This window comes from Haliotis rubra, unplaced genomic scaffold, assembly GCF_003918875.1.
Source record: "Haliotis rubra isolate DU_JTF1 unplaced genomic scaffold, ASM391887v1 Scf292, whole genome shotgun sequence".
NCBI lineage: Eukaryota > Metazoa > Mollusca > Gastropoda > Lepetellida > Haliotidae > Haliotis > Haliotis rubra.
This window is the reverse complement of record NW_025766960.1, coordinates 611,360-629,461: the sequence shown is the minus strand read 5'-3', so window position 1 is coordinate 629,461 and position 18,102 is coordinate 611,360. Positions and strand designations below refer to the sequence as shown.

The 18,102-nt window shown below is 39.0% G+C and overlaps 1 protein-coding gene and 1 long non-coding RNA gene across 3 annotated transcripts; both read right to left on the bottom strand.

Moving 5' to 3' along the window:
• Window positions 1-519: 519 nt before the first annotated feature.
• On the bottom strand, window positions 520-2,655 carry LOC124282090. The gene is made up of 3 exons (XM_046718064.1): window positions 2,506-2,655; window positions 1,228-1,301; window positions 520-762 (listed from the first exon to the last, which is right to left on the bottom strand). The coding sequence occupies exons 1-3, from the start codon at window positions 2,648-2,650 to the stop codon at window positions 559-561; spliced, it is 423 nt and encodes a 140-aa protein (XP_046574020.1). The 5' UTR covers window positions 2,651-2,655; the 3' UTR covers window positions 520-558.
• A 5,218-nt stretch (window positions 2,656-7,873) lies between these two features.
• Window positions 7,874-15,724, bottom strand: LOC124282094. Of its 2 annotated transcripts, XR_006900048.1 has the most exons (4): window positions 15,595-15,724; window positions 12,395-12,662; window positions 11,141-11,214; window positions 7,874-8,037 (listed from the first exon to the last, which is right to left on the bottom strand). It is a non-coding gene; the product is annotated as an uncharacterized LOC124282094 (long non-coding RNA). The 2 variants fall into 2 exon arrangements; XR_006900049.1 differs by lacking the exon at window positions 11,141-11,214.
• Between the last annotated feature and the right edge of the window lie 2,378 nt (window positions 15,725-18,102).

Below are 18,102 nucleotides of genomic sequence, written 5' to 3'. Positions count from 1 at the left end.
GTATGTAAAGAAATTTCTTTAAATATAACTTTGTATGTGTAGACGTGGTCTCGTGTCAATGGTTGAAATGACGCCGAGTACTTACTACACATGACAGGAGTCTTGGAGTGGAGACAAAATTCAGGAGATGACATTTGGAACCGACCATTTAAATTTCGGGGGAGGAGGGGGTTACTGGGATTTTGAACTTCAAACTAATCGTCTGAACATGTTCTTAAGGAAACCACAGTGCAGCAATGTAACTTTTGTGGTAGACAACTCTTTTGTGCTGACTTATAACATAATATTATGTGTAACATAATTATCTGTTTCTTTAATTTTCTGGGCCAGCTGATTTGTTTCCATAAAATCCTAGTCCCAACACCTGAATATCAAATGGTCGGTTCCTGGAGTAAAGTACGAATGTATAAAACCCTTTCTTTGAGGCAACAACGTTTATACATATTTATCAACAATTAGCCAAAAAATATATTATCAACATTTCAAAACAGTCAAAACAGTTTATCCAAAAGGTCCAAAAACTAGCAGTTCACACAACACAACACACACATCCAAAGTCTATGTCTGTGTGAAGAAACTCTGGAACATGTACTTCACACAAGACACAAGGACAGCCGAGCACGACTGGGGCTGCTTGGATTCTTCAGCAAGATCGATCTCCACAACTTGAGGACGGGCTCTGGAGGCAGGGACGGGGAGGGAGGTCAGGGGGTCGGGCAGGGAGTAGAGGGGGTTGACGGTGATCGTGAAGACACCAGAACGCTTTTAGAGAGGAAAAAGATTTCGTTAAAACATTGGAATCAGTAATAACTGAAAACGAAGGAGCTTTCAGGTGGAAGACATGAAAAAGTCCTTTGTACACTGTTTCACGTAGATATTTTCATTGCGTTAGTTGCTAAAATGTGTCCTGATTATAAGAAGTGTCACTTTTTTATCAGTCATGTCACAAAGATTATCTAATTTAATAGTAACGAATAGAACCTATCTCGTGTTGGGATGACAAGAACTTGTTTGAACGGTATACGTGTGGGTCTTTCGAACAGATAGCCCGCACAGTGACTATACTTTCCTGACGTTCTTGCCTAAACAGTTTTTAACATAAGTTTTTCTTGATATCTTTTCATAAAATTCCATATTTATCAAAACAATAACTCGTTTCAAACTGCTTCTCGAGATTTCTTTGTTCTTATAGGACACTAAATCAACTGGGACCTATGGATGACCTACAGGATCAGGGACTGGGAGAGACTTTTGGGAGACGGGGGCCTGGTAGGTCCTAAACCTGTGGAGATCGTCCACAGCTGGAATGGAATACATATGACACTAAAAAACATCAATACAGTTCAATCTCATTGATTGTCTCAATACTATACACTCATTGACTATAGACTTAACCCGAAATGGACTGTCTTTGTTGTAAGAATCATGGTGATTGTTGTTTTGTTTTTCATTGTTTGCCGTTTGTTTCTTGGGTTCGGTTTAGTTTGTTGTATCTGTTGCTTTTATTTTAAATAATTTTAAATTTTTTAAATTGGTCTTGGACATATTGGGTCATATATGACAAAATTTATCTCCTTGATACAATTGTTACTTACACTGTGGAAGGTGCTTAAGTGGTATCTCAATGTATTGTGTTGATAGTATTGATTGTAGACTTTACCCGAAAATGGACTGACTTTACTGTAAGATTCGTGGTGTTTTGTTTATTGTTAGGTGGTTGTTTGTCTGGTTGGTTTTGTTTAGGTTTTATACTTTCTTTGAGGTAAAATGGTCGGGCCAAAATGGTCTTGGACATGAAAACTACCTCCCCTTGACACAACTGTTACTTACAAGTTGGTGTATGAAATCCTACACTACCACTGTAAATATTATTATTATATTATGTATACTCTAAGAAATATATTTCAGGGAATCCTGAGAAGTTGAACTAGAAGTAGCCAAGGGAGAAAGGGGGGCATTGATCGGAATTTACCGTCGTCATGATACGTAATCACATATCAATATGATTTTACCATAGGAATTTATGTTACATTGGATGTTAAAAAACAGAATTCACTTCGTTGAGATTACTAATAAGGGAGTTTCCAAACCCTTTACAGAAATACTTTCAAGCGTCCCATCAACACTCATTCGTTAAAACATTTGATCATTTGTAACACAAATAGTAATTCATGAACATAAACAAGGGATCAGCGAATGAATTTTCTTTTTTTTACTCAGGATGTCAGTCAATTGTTTAACTTTTTATTGTTTCCAAATCTTCAGGGCAGGATTCAAGTTTGGAATACAACAGGCCAAGAGGCATCCTCAGGGGCTTGTAATGCTAAAAACTGCCATCAAGGCATATACTGGATCCTTTTATACAGTGCTTAGACCCCGTCAATGACAGGACATACCTTGATGGCAGTTTTTAGCATTACAAGCCCCCGTGGAGGCATCAAACTGAAATTAAGAAATGAACAGAAAAAAACAAAATAACTTCCCACAGACGCCACTACTAGATACCTTGATGATAGGCCAAAGCAACAGAAGCATACATCGTGCAGAACGTGAGATACGTGCGGGATAAACAGCGAAATGTCAACACTGACGTGGAAACAAAGTGTAGCATCAACAACCAAAATGGCGTCGTGTAAATAGCGGTCTCCATGGAGATCCGTTAGAGGTCGTCTCTCGCTCATTTCCGCAGCCTGTGCCGGAATGACACGACTGATCACGATTGCGTAATCGTCCCAGGTGGGACCCGACGGTGATACCACAAGGGGAGACCACCCCCGTTATATTGATATCCTGGTCCAAGCTCGATGCCTCTCTGTCCCGAGGTCTTTCTATACAAAGGTCTTGATGAAAATCATCTACAGTTGAATTTTGAAACTGTTCTTGATACTGGCCAAAACTGTTTATGAAAATAACAAATCAACTCATATACTATTAAGAAATACGGCAAGTGCGGTGTTACATCAACCTACACAACTAAAATAAGTAGACATATTATGACGTGTTTCAGGGTCTAGGAATTTTATCGACAAATGCATTGACAACTAACATGACCGAGTGCTCAGGCTCGCTGACTTGCTTGACAGGTCATCGATCTCAATTGTCTGCGTTGCGATCTTTGGATTTTCTGGTCCAGATTTGAGTATTTACAAAGCTCCGTCTTATTGCCGACTGCGGTGTTAAACAACAAACAAAACACCAACTCTCGGTTCAGTTTTAAATTACCACAGCTGGTGTTACCAATACAATTCCATATACTGTATATATTGCTGATTGCTGATTAAAACGTTTTCAAAGATTCAAACCTGGATGGCGAGGTTGTTTTTTTTCCAATAAGGTTGAAAAGTGTACGTTGTGCGAGAATTGCGGGTCTACGTACTGCTACAAAATTACAAATAAACGTAGCAATTAAATTTCCTATCCGATGGTATACAGCTGTAAGTATATAGGCGTCTCAATATAATTCCATATGCATGTATACTGCTGGTTATGAAAAGGTTTTCAAAGGTTCAAACTGGGTTTAGGCATGTTTCTTTTGAGAAATAGCAAAAGTGTTGGACATCGTGATGGGTCAGATTATGTTCTGGTCGGTTGGGTTGCCTAGTGGTTGAAGCGTTCGCTCGTCACGCCAAAGGTCCAGGTTCGACTCCCCACGTAGGTACAATGTGTGATGCCAATTTCTGGTGTCCCCTGTGGTGAGATTGATGGAATATTGGTAAATAGTGTGTAAAACTAACTCACTCACTCACTATGTGTAATAGATAAGATATGACTAATACATATCTGATTGCCTATCAGAAAATTAGTTAGTCTGTACAGTCTCATTGGGAATAGAACTGTGTGATTTGAAATGTGCTACTGTAAAAAGTAACTGACTGAGCCCAGTCACAGAACCTCGAACATCATGAGGCATGTGAAATTCCGAGTGGAATATTTGGTATGTTAAAAATGTGAGTACAATATCACATTAGAAGACGTGAGCGAACCCCCTGAATGTTGAACCTTTATTTTTAAAGACAAGAAGGGCTTGAATTTCATGTTTTATCTTGTGTATTACTGTTTCAGTTCAGGTGCATGCAGTGAGGTAGAAATGTAGAGTAAAACTTTGGATTCATATTTTTCAGTTTGAATATTTTCTGCAAGATTTTAAACCCAATGTCTATTACCAGGTGCTGTTTGTTATCAATAATTACAGAACACTGACACTGAAACTTGAATGGACGTAAACGGAATGTCAACACATATACTGTTTAAAAAAACCTCTCCCAATGGCGATTTGAGGAAATCTTTCCTGCTACTCTTGCATCACCTGCATGACCAAGTTCGGTCAACGTTTTTGGTGGAATACTACAGTTACGAACATATCTCTGTCATGCCCCATACGTGCTCAGTAAGAGACAGGTTATGGATTAGTGCTGGCCAGTGGTATTTTATTGATGTTGTGCTGCTGGATGTGAACATTGGCAATTTGTGAACATAGGTGTTTTCGTCCTGGCAAAACAAAATATTGACCTATAAACTTTGAAAATGGCAAGGGGTGTCAGTATGTTGCTCTGATATAGTACTCCCACCTTCCAGCGACCTTGCACAGTATGGTGTGGACCAGTCAAGATACCACACCATACCATAACTGGGCCAACACCAAATCAACACCCAACACCTGGTTGACACTGGGTTAAAGGTCACATAAACCCTAGGGGGTACAAATGCATAAATCACTAACTAGCATCGTTATAAATGAAACCCCGTCATTAAATCTACTCATTTCGACCTTTAATTGACTTAAACCGACTTTTTTGACAACAGTGCACAATTCTCACCCGCGAACGAAATTTCAACCAATCAGAGCGGCGCGTCTCTGTGACGTCATATGAGGAATAGCTTTGAGGGCCGATGCAGAATTCATCTACATTTTAGGGGGTAAATTATCTTGTTTACAGGCTTGTATAAACCTGAAATCGTGACAATTGTTGTGGAAAATGAAAGCTATATGTTCTCACAATCTACTGTCATTTAATTTTCTCTCCTGCTTTGCCTAGTTTCCGAGTTACAACTTGTTTTCATAGACGATTCTGTCAAAATCGATTGGTGTCGTTAGGCCCTATTTTTATAATGACTGATCCAATTTGATCCCATTTCTATGTTTTTTTACCTCGATATTTAATCATGTCATGTAAAAATCTGTTTGTATTCTCAAAACAGTGTCGGCCCATAAGTTTTCACATGCAATACAGCAATTAATACTCCCTTGTTGTAACCCGTGTTAGGTGGTATAAACCTACATGTTATTTGTCATCATTCACTTGATGGTCAGTTAATGAATTTATAACAGGTATAATTAGTGGTAACACACTTAGATTACCCGACAAAGGTTCCCATTTGGCGTTTCTTGTGTCTGGAGTAAATATTCAACATTATAAACATCGATCAAAAGATTAACCGATAACACGCTGATTGATTAATTACTTTTATCTTACACAGCGGAATTGTCAAAAGGTAGTGTTTATGTATGTAGATTTACTAATCTATACTGAATACACTCTGTCGTGTCGGTGTCTGCGTAAAAACAACGTCCTTCTTTCAAAGGATTAACCGGCAATACATTGATTGATTGCCCATTATTGGCTAACTAATTTACTGTTTTTAAAGAAAGGCGGACATTATGCAATTAGTTGCCAGGTGTGCTATCTTGGGTGACCAATGAGACTATACACCAATACCTGAAAAGATTTATCACTTTTTCGTATTTTAAAATGTTAAAACACACATCATTTGGAGCAGTTTGTGAATATTGATGGATACATTCCTCGAACAAGGTAATGGCCTGATATTGTTCTTATAACTTTAATCTGTTTTAATTTTAATATTTGCATGTTGTTTTTATTCATTTGTCGTAGCATTCAACAGAATCATTGTTTTTCGCCGTGAAGTGTAATGAGACAGACAACATACACTAGGGTGTGTGTGCGAATTATGATTCACATTGGCAAACTATAAAATGTCTAGATATTACAGTTCTGTTATAAATTCACTAGAAGTATCAGCAGATCGTCTGCTTTTTATTTAGTTTCAAAATGCATACAAGTATGATAATAAACTAATTAGGATTATAAGACCAAATATAAAGACGCACATTGACCAGTATCTACATACTGGTGAGTGGACATTAACCATTTGAATGCAGCAAGAAATTTATCGCTCAGTATTGTGACTTCGACCCCCACCTCGCTTCCGTGGAAGAAATCGTTATGTTATAAGTTGTGTCATGCAAAATCCGTTTGGTTATGATTCCAATACATATTTATCTACGAGTAGAAAGTAGTTTTGATTTTCTAACTTGATGAAAACAAACTATAATCTCATTAATTCTAACAGACTTTACGATTTTCAAAATGGCGCTAACCCTGTTAGGAACATCAGCCAGTCTGAGGATAAATGCTATTTAGGTTTGTTTTCACCGAGTTACTAAAATCAAAACTACTTTCTACTATTAGTAAATATGTATTTGATTGATAATAATAGGATTTTGCATGACATATAGCGTATAACATAACAATTCTCTCTCTGGCAGCGAGGTGAATAATCAATATAATACTACTTACAATATTATTGTGACTTGACCCCCACCTCACTTCCGAGGAAGAAATCGTTATGTTACAAGTTGTGTCATGGAAAATCTTTATGGTCATCAATCATATACATATTTTACTACAACTAGTAAGTAGTTGTGATTCTTTAACTTCCGTGAAGCGATCTGAACACAAGTAAGATATGGTTTCAGGCTTCCACAACGCTTAAACACTCACAAACATAATCCATTTAGCACGAACTGCGGGGTCCTGTGGAAATCTGTGCATGGTGACACCATCGCCCGACCCTAGGAGCAATTGGCGACAAAGCAACGATTCGGCATGTCGGTCGTTGATGTCGAAAATCATCAAAATGATGAGCGTACTACACACTTTCTATACAACTAACTGAAAATCGTTCCTCATATGACGTCACAGCAGTGCTCTGGCGACAGAGTTACGTAACCTGTCTGTGGTTTCGTTGGCGGGCGAGAGGGAAGCAGGCGACTTTTTGGCCACTTTTAATCGCTCGGTATTAATTAACCACAAGTTGTTAAAGAATAAATTTGGTGTTCCGCTTAAGACTAACCACAAATCTTTCATATGTAACGGTTAAAAGAGTAACAACAAGCAAAGTTTATTGGTTCTTTAACGTTTATTTCATGGTCACCAGACACGACCACGCACCTCACGGATGTGCAAAGTGAATCGGGATTCATGTGGATTGCGATGAAGACCTTTTGGAAGGATGTTGAGGACGAGTCTCACAAGAAAATGTCAGGAAGTTGCCATAACAACATAATAATTAGACTAATGGTCTGAGTTCTGCCAACTTTGATATTGATATTAATATAACGGTTGGTTGTAGATGTAGATACTGTGATGGCCCACCACGCTACGGATTACTGTGTCTTTATCATGATGCTAACCCTTTACATCATCCTTCCTTCCCAGAAAAATGCCACTACTTAAAGAGGACGACGGCAGATTCAGTGGACTAGGGGTCTGTGTATTTTGTTTTCTTTGTTTGTTGTTTAACACCACAATCAGCAATAGTCCAAATATGTGGCGGTGGTATGTAAATAATCCAGGCTGGACCAGAAATTCCAGTGATCAACAGCATGAGCATCGATCTACGAAATTAGGACATGATGACATGCGTCAGTCAAGTCGGCGAGTCTGACCACCCGATCCCGTTAGTCACCTTTTACGACAAGAATGGGTTGCTGAAGACCAATTCTAACCCGGATCTTCAAAGAGAGATCATATGTAACACGATATGATGGAAGATAAAAACGAAATACGTTATGAACGATTCATTTTTATTCTGAAAATCTTAGAGGACACAGTGTAGTCGATTCAGTTTTGTCGTTTTCACGTTTCTTCCATGTCTGCGACTTCCATTTCAGTTGGTTGCAAACCGTCTCCAGTCTTGACAACCTTTACGATTGTGTGGAGAAGTGTTTGTCAACTGAAACAAGAAAGTAATGATCACGTGATATGTACACCGGGACAATAAATAGGTTATCATACATCACAATATATCTTCGGGAAACACCAGCAATGTGTGAAGCCGATTCTTTATATGGCGGCGGTCTGTAGGTGATCGAGTCTGGACCAGACAATCCAGTGATCAACATCATGGGCATCACTCTACGCAATTGTGACACGATAACATGTGTCAAGCATGGGTTATTGGTAGGGCTGGGTATTGCAGAGAATTTTCATATTGCAATATATTGCGATGCGAAAGCATATTTTGCGATATGTATTGCAATATATTGCAAGAAGTTCTTTTTTAACAAAAAACTACTTATAATCGAGTTAATGCTTGATTTATAAAGCAAAAACAAAACAAAACAAAATCACCATGCTTGATTAAGCTTTAATAACAACTTTTAATCATGACAAAATAAAAATGTAAATAATATTTGGCACAAATAAAAAAAGGAAAGGAACAATTTATAAAACGGAAATATCCGAAGATTTCCGAGTGTTACAAAGTCTTTTCGAATGCAAGTCAAAATACCGGTTTTCAATTAGCGTATCGCAATACGTATCGTTTTCATGTCTGAACCGGTATATACCGCTAAACCGGTTATATTTCGCAGCCCTAGTTATTGGACACCAATTCTAACCCGGACCTTCACGGGTCCGTATTCATGTAATCAAATGGAACAACTGACTATGTTATTTCGCTTCAAAATTTTATGACCACGTACTCTGAAAATTAGAAAGATATTATTTTCATCCAAAGTTTAGTGACTACTTGAATGTTTCCATCACAAAACTGTTAAAAAAAACTGTTGTAGGCACAGTAACGGTTGCTAGGCAACATAAATTTACTTCAGAATGGATGTTTATAGTTTGACATACTTACGATAATGTCAAACAGATGGAGTGAAGTTTAGAGTTTTCTTTCTCCCTTTGCCAACCAGTTCATCAGGGTCCCTAAAAATCTGCCCAACATTGCTAAGCCATTTCGGCTGGGCCTTGAAATACTTTCTGGGCCATTGAGATGACTAACCAGCCGTCCTTTGAAAGTTGTGTGCGAAATGCAAGATTACCATATATTTCACACAAGCTGCTGTTAAATGGGAGATAACAATACTTGCTGTACACAGAAATTGTTCTCAAATGTTTTTAAAAGAAAGTAACAAAAGTATCATCTTGTTCCAAAATAGAAATATAGTTCTCCTATATTTACGACGAAAACAGGGTTCCAAATGTCTACTCAATTCAGGTTGAAACTAAAGCCTGTACCTGTACCGTCCTACGTGGTAAGTTTGGAACGTTGTCAGTTACAATAAACATTGGCAATGCATCACACTACATAACTACAATATCAAACAGGTGTCACTTTTTTTCTTCAAATATAATCTAGTTGAGATTAATGATGTAAGGCATTGGGGTGGGAAGAAGTAATAGTCAATTTCTGCATACTTGAACCACAGGCAAACTGGGTTGCGCCACAGAGAGACTGCGACAAGACTGCGATCCCCAAATTATCAACCACTCCTTTAGTCAGGTCTTACGGCTAGTATCAGATACAGGGATATACTGTGCCAGGAAATTACAGAAAGACAGTGATTGATATCATGAGCCACGACCCAAGCCGGGGTTACAGTGACATGCAATCAACTAAGTGATCACCACCTGATCCTTCAAATTGTCTCACGACAATCGCATTAAAATCAGATCTTAGTGGTCTTTTTCAGAGTACACTTTGTTCAGTGGTAGCAAGAACTGATATCTGACTTTAAATAAGTAGGTTACTGTATATTTCTAAATTTGGTGTGATATTTTCGATAATAGATAATACTGTAATTTTGAAATATGTATGTAAAGAAATTTCTTTAAATATAACTTTGTATGTGTAGACGTGGTCTCGTGTCAATGGTTGAAATGACGCTGAGTACTTACTACACATGACAGGAGTCTTGGAGTGGAGACAAAATTCAGGAGATGACATTTGGAACCGACCATTTAAATTTCGGGGGAGGAGGGGGTTACTGGGATTTTGAACTTCAAACTAATCGTCTGAACATGTTCTTAAGGAAACCACAGTGCAGCAATGTAACTTTAGTGGCAGACAACTCTTTTGTGCTGACTTATAACATAATTATGTGTAACATAATTATCTGTTTCTTTAATTTTCTGGGCCAGCTGATTTGTTTCCATAAAATCCTAGTCCCAACACCTGAATATCAAATGGTCTGTTCCTGGAGTAAAGTACGAATGTATAAGACCCTTTCTTGAGGCAACAACGTTTATACATGCGTTTTACTTATATCATGATATCAAACAATAAAATATATTATCAACAATTAGCCAAAACAGTCAAAACAGTTTATCCAAAAGGTCCAAAAACTAGCAGTTCACACAACACAACACACACATCCAAAGTCTATGTCTGTGTGAAGAAACTCTGGAACATGTACTTCACACAAGACACAAGGACAGCCGAGCACGACTGGGGCTGCTTGGATTCTTCACCAAGATCGATCTCCACAACTTGAGGACGGGCTCTGGAGGCAGGGACGGGGAGTGAGGTCAGGGGGTCGGGCAGGGTGTAGAGGGGGTTGACGGTGATCGTGAAGACACCAGAACGCTTTTAGAGTGGAAAAAGATTTCGTTAAAACATTGAAATCAGTAATAACAGAAAACGAAGTAGCTTTCAGGTGGAAGACATGAAAAAGTCCTTTGTACACTGTTTCACGTAGATATTTCCATTGCGTTAGTTGCTAAAATGTGTACTGATTATAAGAAGTGTCACTTTTTTATCAGTCATGTCACAAAGATTATCTAATTGGATAGTAACGAATAGAACGTATCTCGTGTTGGGATGACAAGAACTTGTTTGAACGGTATACGTGTGGGTCTCTCGAACAGATAGCCCGCACAGTGACTATACTTTCCTGACTTTCATGCCTAAAGAATTTTTAACAAGTTTTTCTTGATATCTTTTCATAAAATTCCATATTTATCAAAACAATAACTCGTTTCAAACTGCTTCTCGAGATTTCTTTGTTCTTATAGGACACTAAATCAACTGGGACCTATGGATGACCTACAGGATCAGGGACTGGGAGAGACTTTTGGGAGACGGGGGCCTGGTAGGTCCTAAACCTGTGGAGATCGTCCACAGCTGGAATAAATACACAAATAAAGATACATATCGATCGCCACTGTGGTAGCTGCTAGAGTGGAATCTCAATATATTGTCTAAATATACTATTCACACTTCGCTAAGGATCAAATCATGGATTCAACAGAAACTATTATGTGGGGTCAAATTTGGTTTAAATATCTAAGCTTATTTTAAGCATGGATCCTAGGTTTCAGTTAGTAATTTCATCTTGTGGAACACATACCTGCTATTGACAGGTGTTGTGTACTTGTCAGTGACTCGTTCCATGATTTGCAAAATGGCTGACTGGTGCCATGAAAACCATTTTTATGGTTACTCAGGTGCATAAGGTTAGATTAAAGTGACTGTTTGTCTAAAGAGGGGTGTCGATATTATAATTTATCCAGTTTTAAATGGATACAATTTCAAATGATTAATCTACGTTTAAGTACATTTTTGTGATTCTTAGCAAAGTGTGAGTTGTATAGTAAAGACTCATTGACTGTAGACTTTACACGAAAATGGACTGACTGGGTTTTTGTTTTATTTTATTGCTGGCCGTTTGTTTGTTTTGGTTTGGTTTGGTTTATCTTGTGTTTTTCAATACTTTCTTTGAGGTTATGGTCATTTTGGGACATGAAAGACAAATTCTCTCCTTGATACAACTGTTACTTACATGCTGGTAGATGAAAACCTACACAACCACTATGATTAACTGTATGATGTAATTTACAGTTCGATCTACCACCATGTATAAGTGTAATAAAGTACAGTTTTGTTCTGAACTTATCAGAGCTACTATAGTTAAGTACGAGGACGCTGATCGGAATTTACTGTTAACACTAAAGTTTTAAGATGATTCTACCATTGGAATTTAAATGCTACATAGGATATTTATGACAGAAATCACTTCGCTGAAATTACCAACATGGGATTTTCCAAAGCGTCCTTTCAGTACACGTTCGCTTCTCAAAAGAAAAACATTTGATCATTTGTAACACAAACGAGGGATCACCGAATGAAATTTGTATTTTTCACTGAGTATGTCAGTCATTCTGTTTAACTTTTTATTGTTATCATATCTTCAAGACACAATTTCAAGTTTTGGAATACAATCGGTCAAAAAGAATCAAACTGAAATTAAGATAATCAAGATGAAAAACAAAACCATATTCACACAGACACCATCACTGGATACCTTGATGATAGGCCAAAGCAACAGAAGCATACATCGTGCAGAACGTGGGATACGTGCGGGATAAAGAGCGAAATGCAAACACTGACGAGGAAACGAAGTGTAGCAGCAACAACCAAAATGGCGTCGTGTAAACAGCGGTCTCCATGGAGATCCGTTATGGATCGTCTCTCGCTCTTTTCCGTAGGCTATGCCGGAATGACACGACTGTTCACGATTGCGGTTGAGGATGGTCCCAGCTGTTTACCTGATGATGGGGCCAGTACATGCCCTGAAAGAAACGTTGTGCTCAAGAATAAAAAGAAGATGTGACCCAGAAAAATCTCCATGTTCATCAAATAGCATCTTCTAAAATGCCAACCAAGCATCTGACGATCAGTCGTTGGTTCCTGGCTCACGTCCAACGGTGATACCACAAGGGGAGATCACACCCGATGCATTGATATTGTTCGCTGGTCAAAAGCTCAAGGTGTGTCGTGACACCCAAGGAGGTCGGTCTTGATGGAAAACATCTATGGTTGATTTTTAATGGTGCTCCTGACAAGCTTCTCGTGACAGGTCAATACTGTATTTGAGAATGATAAATCAATACATGTGCTGTGAAGGAATATTAAGTACTGAGTAACATAAAACGTCTTAAAAGAATACATATCACTATGGGTATCAGGGGTTTTATCGACAAAAAAAGTTTGCAAAGCATAATCATGCTTCAGACGGTTGAAAAGAAGATAGAAATTATCAGCCACCAAATAGACATATATATTGTACATGTAGAAAGATGGCGTTCCATTACTGGTGCGTATACCAAGTTTCTTGGAATGCCCGGAGTAGAACCCTGCCTTGTGAGTAAGTGGGTGAGTTGGTTTTTTACGCAGCTTTTAGCAATATTCCAGCAATATCACGGCGGGGGACACCAGAAATACACTTCACACATTGTACCAATGTGGGGAATCGAACCCGGGCCTTCGGCGTGACGAGCGAACGCTTCAACCACTGGGCTACCCCACCACCCCTTCTCTTGTGAATCCAAGAATACACGCAGCACTGAAGAATATACTTGTAGCCAGTGTTCGAAATAGCCACTAATCCGCTAGCCCGTGGCTAGTAAAAACCCAGTCGGGCGAATTGCTAATGAATTTTCATGGGGTCATTTTGTAAATACATGTATATCACTCTCTCCGACTTATTACGTTATAATACACTTTTAAATCATGCAAGATTACGGCCATCATATATACTGATGGTAAAGTCAAGCAACCCCATACTTTCTGACATTATGGAACAAGAAGTACCATTTTCACTGCAAACGCTTTATGATGACACACATATTGTTGGATTCCTATCAAGCAATACGTCAAATGTACTAATCACCATTACAAGACAAACTCAAGTCATTATGGCGTACTTTTAATCTGCATAATGTTGAAATGGCAATTTTATGGGCAAATAAAGATCTAACAAAGTTTGGGCACACAGGAAAACTTTTAATAGTAAGGTGGGGTATGTGACTGTTCCCACAAACTGTAAACTATGGACTTTTTGATGACAGTTTTCACAAGTCAAAACCTGACATAATGACCCTCAGTAATGGGTGTAACCACCTCGGCTGTTTATCACCTGCTGACATCTTCGCCTCATTGAGAGCACTAGATTAGACGGTTTACTTGTCTACCGATCTCACCCAATACATGCTCTATCGGGTTGAGATCAGGATTCTGACTTGGTCACGGAAGGGACTCAATTCTGTGCTCTTGCTTGGCTTTCTCATCAACAATAGCACGATGTGGGCGAGCATTGTCATCTTGGAAAATGAATTCTGTGTCAGGATTGGCGTGAAGGAAAGGCATGAGTGAGTGAGTATGGTTTTACGCCGCTTTTTTAGCAATATTACAGCAATATCACGGCGGGGAACACCAGAAATGGGTTTCACACATTGTACCCATGTGGGGAATCGAACCCGAGTCTTCGGCGTGACGAGTGAACGCTTTAACCACTAGGCTACCCCACCGCCCCGTGAAGGAAAGGAATAACTGTGTTTTCAATAATCTGATTGCGATACTTTACCTCAGTCACGTCCTCGATTATCTCCAGGGTATACGTTACGATCACTCTCCACTATACACTGGATGCATCCACGGCTTGGCCCGATGATTTTATTACCTCCCTTGACCGGCTTTTTAGCCAATCAGGTGTCTACGCTGGGAAGTTGAGCGAACCAATCACAACTCACTTTCGCTTCCTAAATTATCTAACCGTTTAAACTTGGCAACACAATTGATGCAGAGGTACTCTGAAAGAGGTAGAAGGAGTTCTTTTATATATTATATTTTTTTTAAGTTTCAGATCTGTCAATTTGTCTGTATTATTTCCTAAAAAATCTGAGTGGCACTGCGAACAAACCTTCGCCAGGTCGGCTCTCGCGAAATTCATCTTCAGCAACCCATGCTTGTCGTAGGGGGTGGCGAACGGGTTTGGGTGGGCAGGCTAGCGTCCATTTCTGGTATATATCTGGTATTGCTGGAATATTGCTAAAAGCGGCATAAAACTAAACTCACGCACTGAATATCAAATTTGAACGAAATCGGTGAAGAAATAAAGATCTTAGAAAATTCTACCGCTACGCTCATTACATAAAATATACCTTGAAATTTGAAATATATGTTAATCATAACGTATAGAAACAATATATGATTTGCAAAAGTCTAGATTTTTATGTTTAAAAAAGATTGTCCAAACAGTGATTCGAACCCCTGTGGTTCGCAGCAACCCGATTCGTTGTTTGAGCTCTATTTCGGACAGTTTTCCCCCAGATCAATCGACCCTATACTCATGTCGAAGACCTGGGGACTCCTTGAGGGGGTTCTGCCATCAACATGTTGGTTTGTTGGCCCCTCCTTATCACAGACTATGAAACACTGGATATAATGTCCACTGATTAGACTTTAAAAGGATTATCTATTTTAAAATGTTTTCCATCTCTTACATATTTCATGCAAATATTAAAGCAGATTGCAGTCCAAACGCCCCAGGCCCAATCTACTCTGGAACATTGCACTCTTACCAAGGTCCGGGGTGATGGGGTAGCCCAGTGGTTGGAACATTGGCTCGTTAATCCGAATACGTAAGTTTGACGACCATTTCTGGTATCTCGCGCCGTGATATAGCTTGAACATTGATTAAAAACGGCGTAAAATCATACTCACTCACTCAAAATCCAGTTTGTGAATTCTCTGTCTAATGTTCGACTCTCCACCTGCCGTTCCAAGATCAACCCGCCGGCTAGCCCTACAGCTGGTCCAAGTTTTATAACAAGGCTAAGGCTCTGTCGTAAGTAGGACCGACTGTAGTGCACGAGCTGCACGAAATTCGCGTGGTTGAAGTATGACACAACAGCCAGGACCTGCAGTAAGACAGCCTGATGCCTGGCGGTGTTCGTTCCTGGAGTCTTCCAAACACTTGAGTGAGTGAGTGAGTTTATAGTGACCTATTCTACCCCGGATCTTCACGGGTCTCAAACACTTGAACGCCATTTTGCGAATTCACGTACAATACCATAACGCCAGGTCATTTGTTTACAGGACTGGTGTTATTTTAATGAAATAATGAAATTGACACCAACGTTAAATCTTGTAAAACTGACTGTCGGGCAAAATTAGGTTGACAGTGACCATTTCTATTAATCAATACCAACTTAAATTTTTTTGTACGTGTCAAAACAAGGTCTTCGTGGAAATCAACAAGGAAATGTACCCAAGTTTGTGTTGGTTATAAAATGCTGCTAAATATAGCACTAACTTGGCACCTTGCATAGACAACAAACAAAAACTTCACGCTGATGAACATCTATAATTCGTCCTGTGTACCAGCTGACTGGCGTCTGACCGAACAGACCACTCTCCTACCCAGAGTTCCATGCGGCAAGCCAGCATAGTACCTCTGCCACAGGCCAGAAAAATGTGACGATTCGTCACATCTTGCACCGTCCTTTCAATATAATGTACAGATTTCTTTTACTCTTTTATTTTTGACGAGTCTACACATCTAACTAAACATCTTTAATAGAATAGTTTAGTTTCACTGAGAAAATATCCAAAAACATGTAACACTATTTCGATTTGCGTAGCGATCATTTGTTTACATAGGTTGTACGGCACCACGTGCTGTCGTCGAAGCCAACGGGGAGGAAACGATGCAGCCAGTTTGATATCTAAATATGTACTGTCATAGACCTTACTGTCGCAGTTGTGGAAGAATATATATTTAACAATTTAAAACATTATGAAGAGAGCGCCGAAAGCTTTCATGAGTCCAGTCTCTTCTTATTATGAATATGCGCGTTTGTTTACAAACAAGAGAAAAGTCCGGTCACGTGATATGCAAATTAGCCTGTGGCAGTGATGTTATGTAAGTCATCGCTGTGCCGGAGTGTGCAAACAGACAACAGTATTAAACATAGTTCTGTCATATATGTACATTAACAAAAATAGACCCGGGTTCGATTCCCCCAAATGGGTACAATGTGAGAAGCCCATTTTTGGTGTCTCCCGCCATGATATTGCTGGAATATTGCTAAAAGCAGCGTAAAACCATACTCACTCGTTAGAAATGTCAATAATCGAGTCTGGACCAGACAATCCAGTGATCAACATCATGAGCATCGATCTACACAGTTAGGATACGACGACATGTGTCAGCCAAGTCAGACCAGCATGAACACCCGATCCCGTTAGTCGCCTCTTACGACAAGCATGGGTTACTGAAATGGCAGATCGCAAGTTGACGTACATATCAGGTTACAACATGTCCGCAACAAGGAAGCCCATGCGTTTCAACAAAATGATTCCGCAATCCAGTCTTATTGTATTTTACTGTATTGTTCCTTGTAGAGTAATATGATACACATCTGTTTTCATATTAATCAATTTAAAGTCAATTCAGTTTAACAAATATCATGTGTATTAATTTGGTTGAGAATATGTGCAATCCCAACTCCATAACATTCGCGAGTGTCAGCAAAGCTTTCAGTCAATACACTGTATTGTGACTGGAGATGAGGTTGGAGTATTTACAATTCCTTTTTATGAAATAGTAGCCTTGTGGTTAAAGCGTTCGCTCGTCACACCGAAGACCCGGTTCGATTGCCCGCATGGGCACTGTGTGAAGCCCAGTTCTGGTGTCCCCCGCCGTGATATTGCTGGAATTAGTGGTGGTCCGATTAATTGAAATAATCGAAGATTGGTCATAGTGACTAAACGACCAAGCAATCGATCACAATTTCTCATAATCGAACACAAACAATTCTGGAACACTTGTTTTCATTAACAATATTTTTCACATGGTTGGTTTTGTCTGTTACATTTTGTAAGCACTACAAGCTCGTTTCAAGTCACGATTAAATTTATGTTCAAGATTCCAAGAAATTTATGTTACTAACATACTAGTCATCCTTTAAAGATGTGAAATTTTGCCAAAAAAAACCAAAAGAACTACTTGTTTTTTTTACCTTGTTTTTATGTGCATTAACAAATTTCATAAATGATGCTAACCAATTATTTTCGATGATTGATCGGTAGTAATGAACCAATCATCAATTATGAGATTTTAACCGATTCCCAACACTAGCTGGAATATTGGTAAAAGCGGCGTAAAACTAAACTCACTCACTTACTATATGAATGTAACACATTGCGCATATACATATGCTATTCACA

What these genes read in the sequence shown, in the direction of transcription:
- LOC124282090 (XM_046718064.1), bottom strand. Translation starts at nt 2,650, where the DNA reads ATGGAGACCGCTATTTACACGACGCCATTTTGGTTGTTGATGCTACAC. An exon ending in TGCTTTGGCCTATCATCAAG is followed by an intron (nt 1,302 to 2,505) that starts GTATCTAGTAGT and finishes ATTCCATTCCAG; the next exon opens with CTGTGGACGATCTCCACAGG. An exon ending in CTCTCCCAGTCCCTGATCCT is followed by an intron (nt 763 to 1,227) that starts GTAGGTCATCCA and finishes CCTCTCTAAAAG; the next exon opens with CGTTCTGGTGTCTTCACGAT.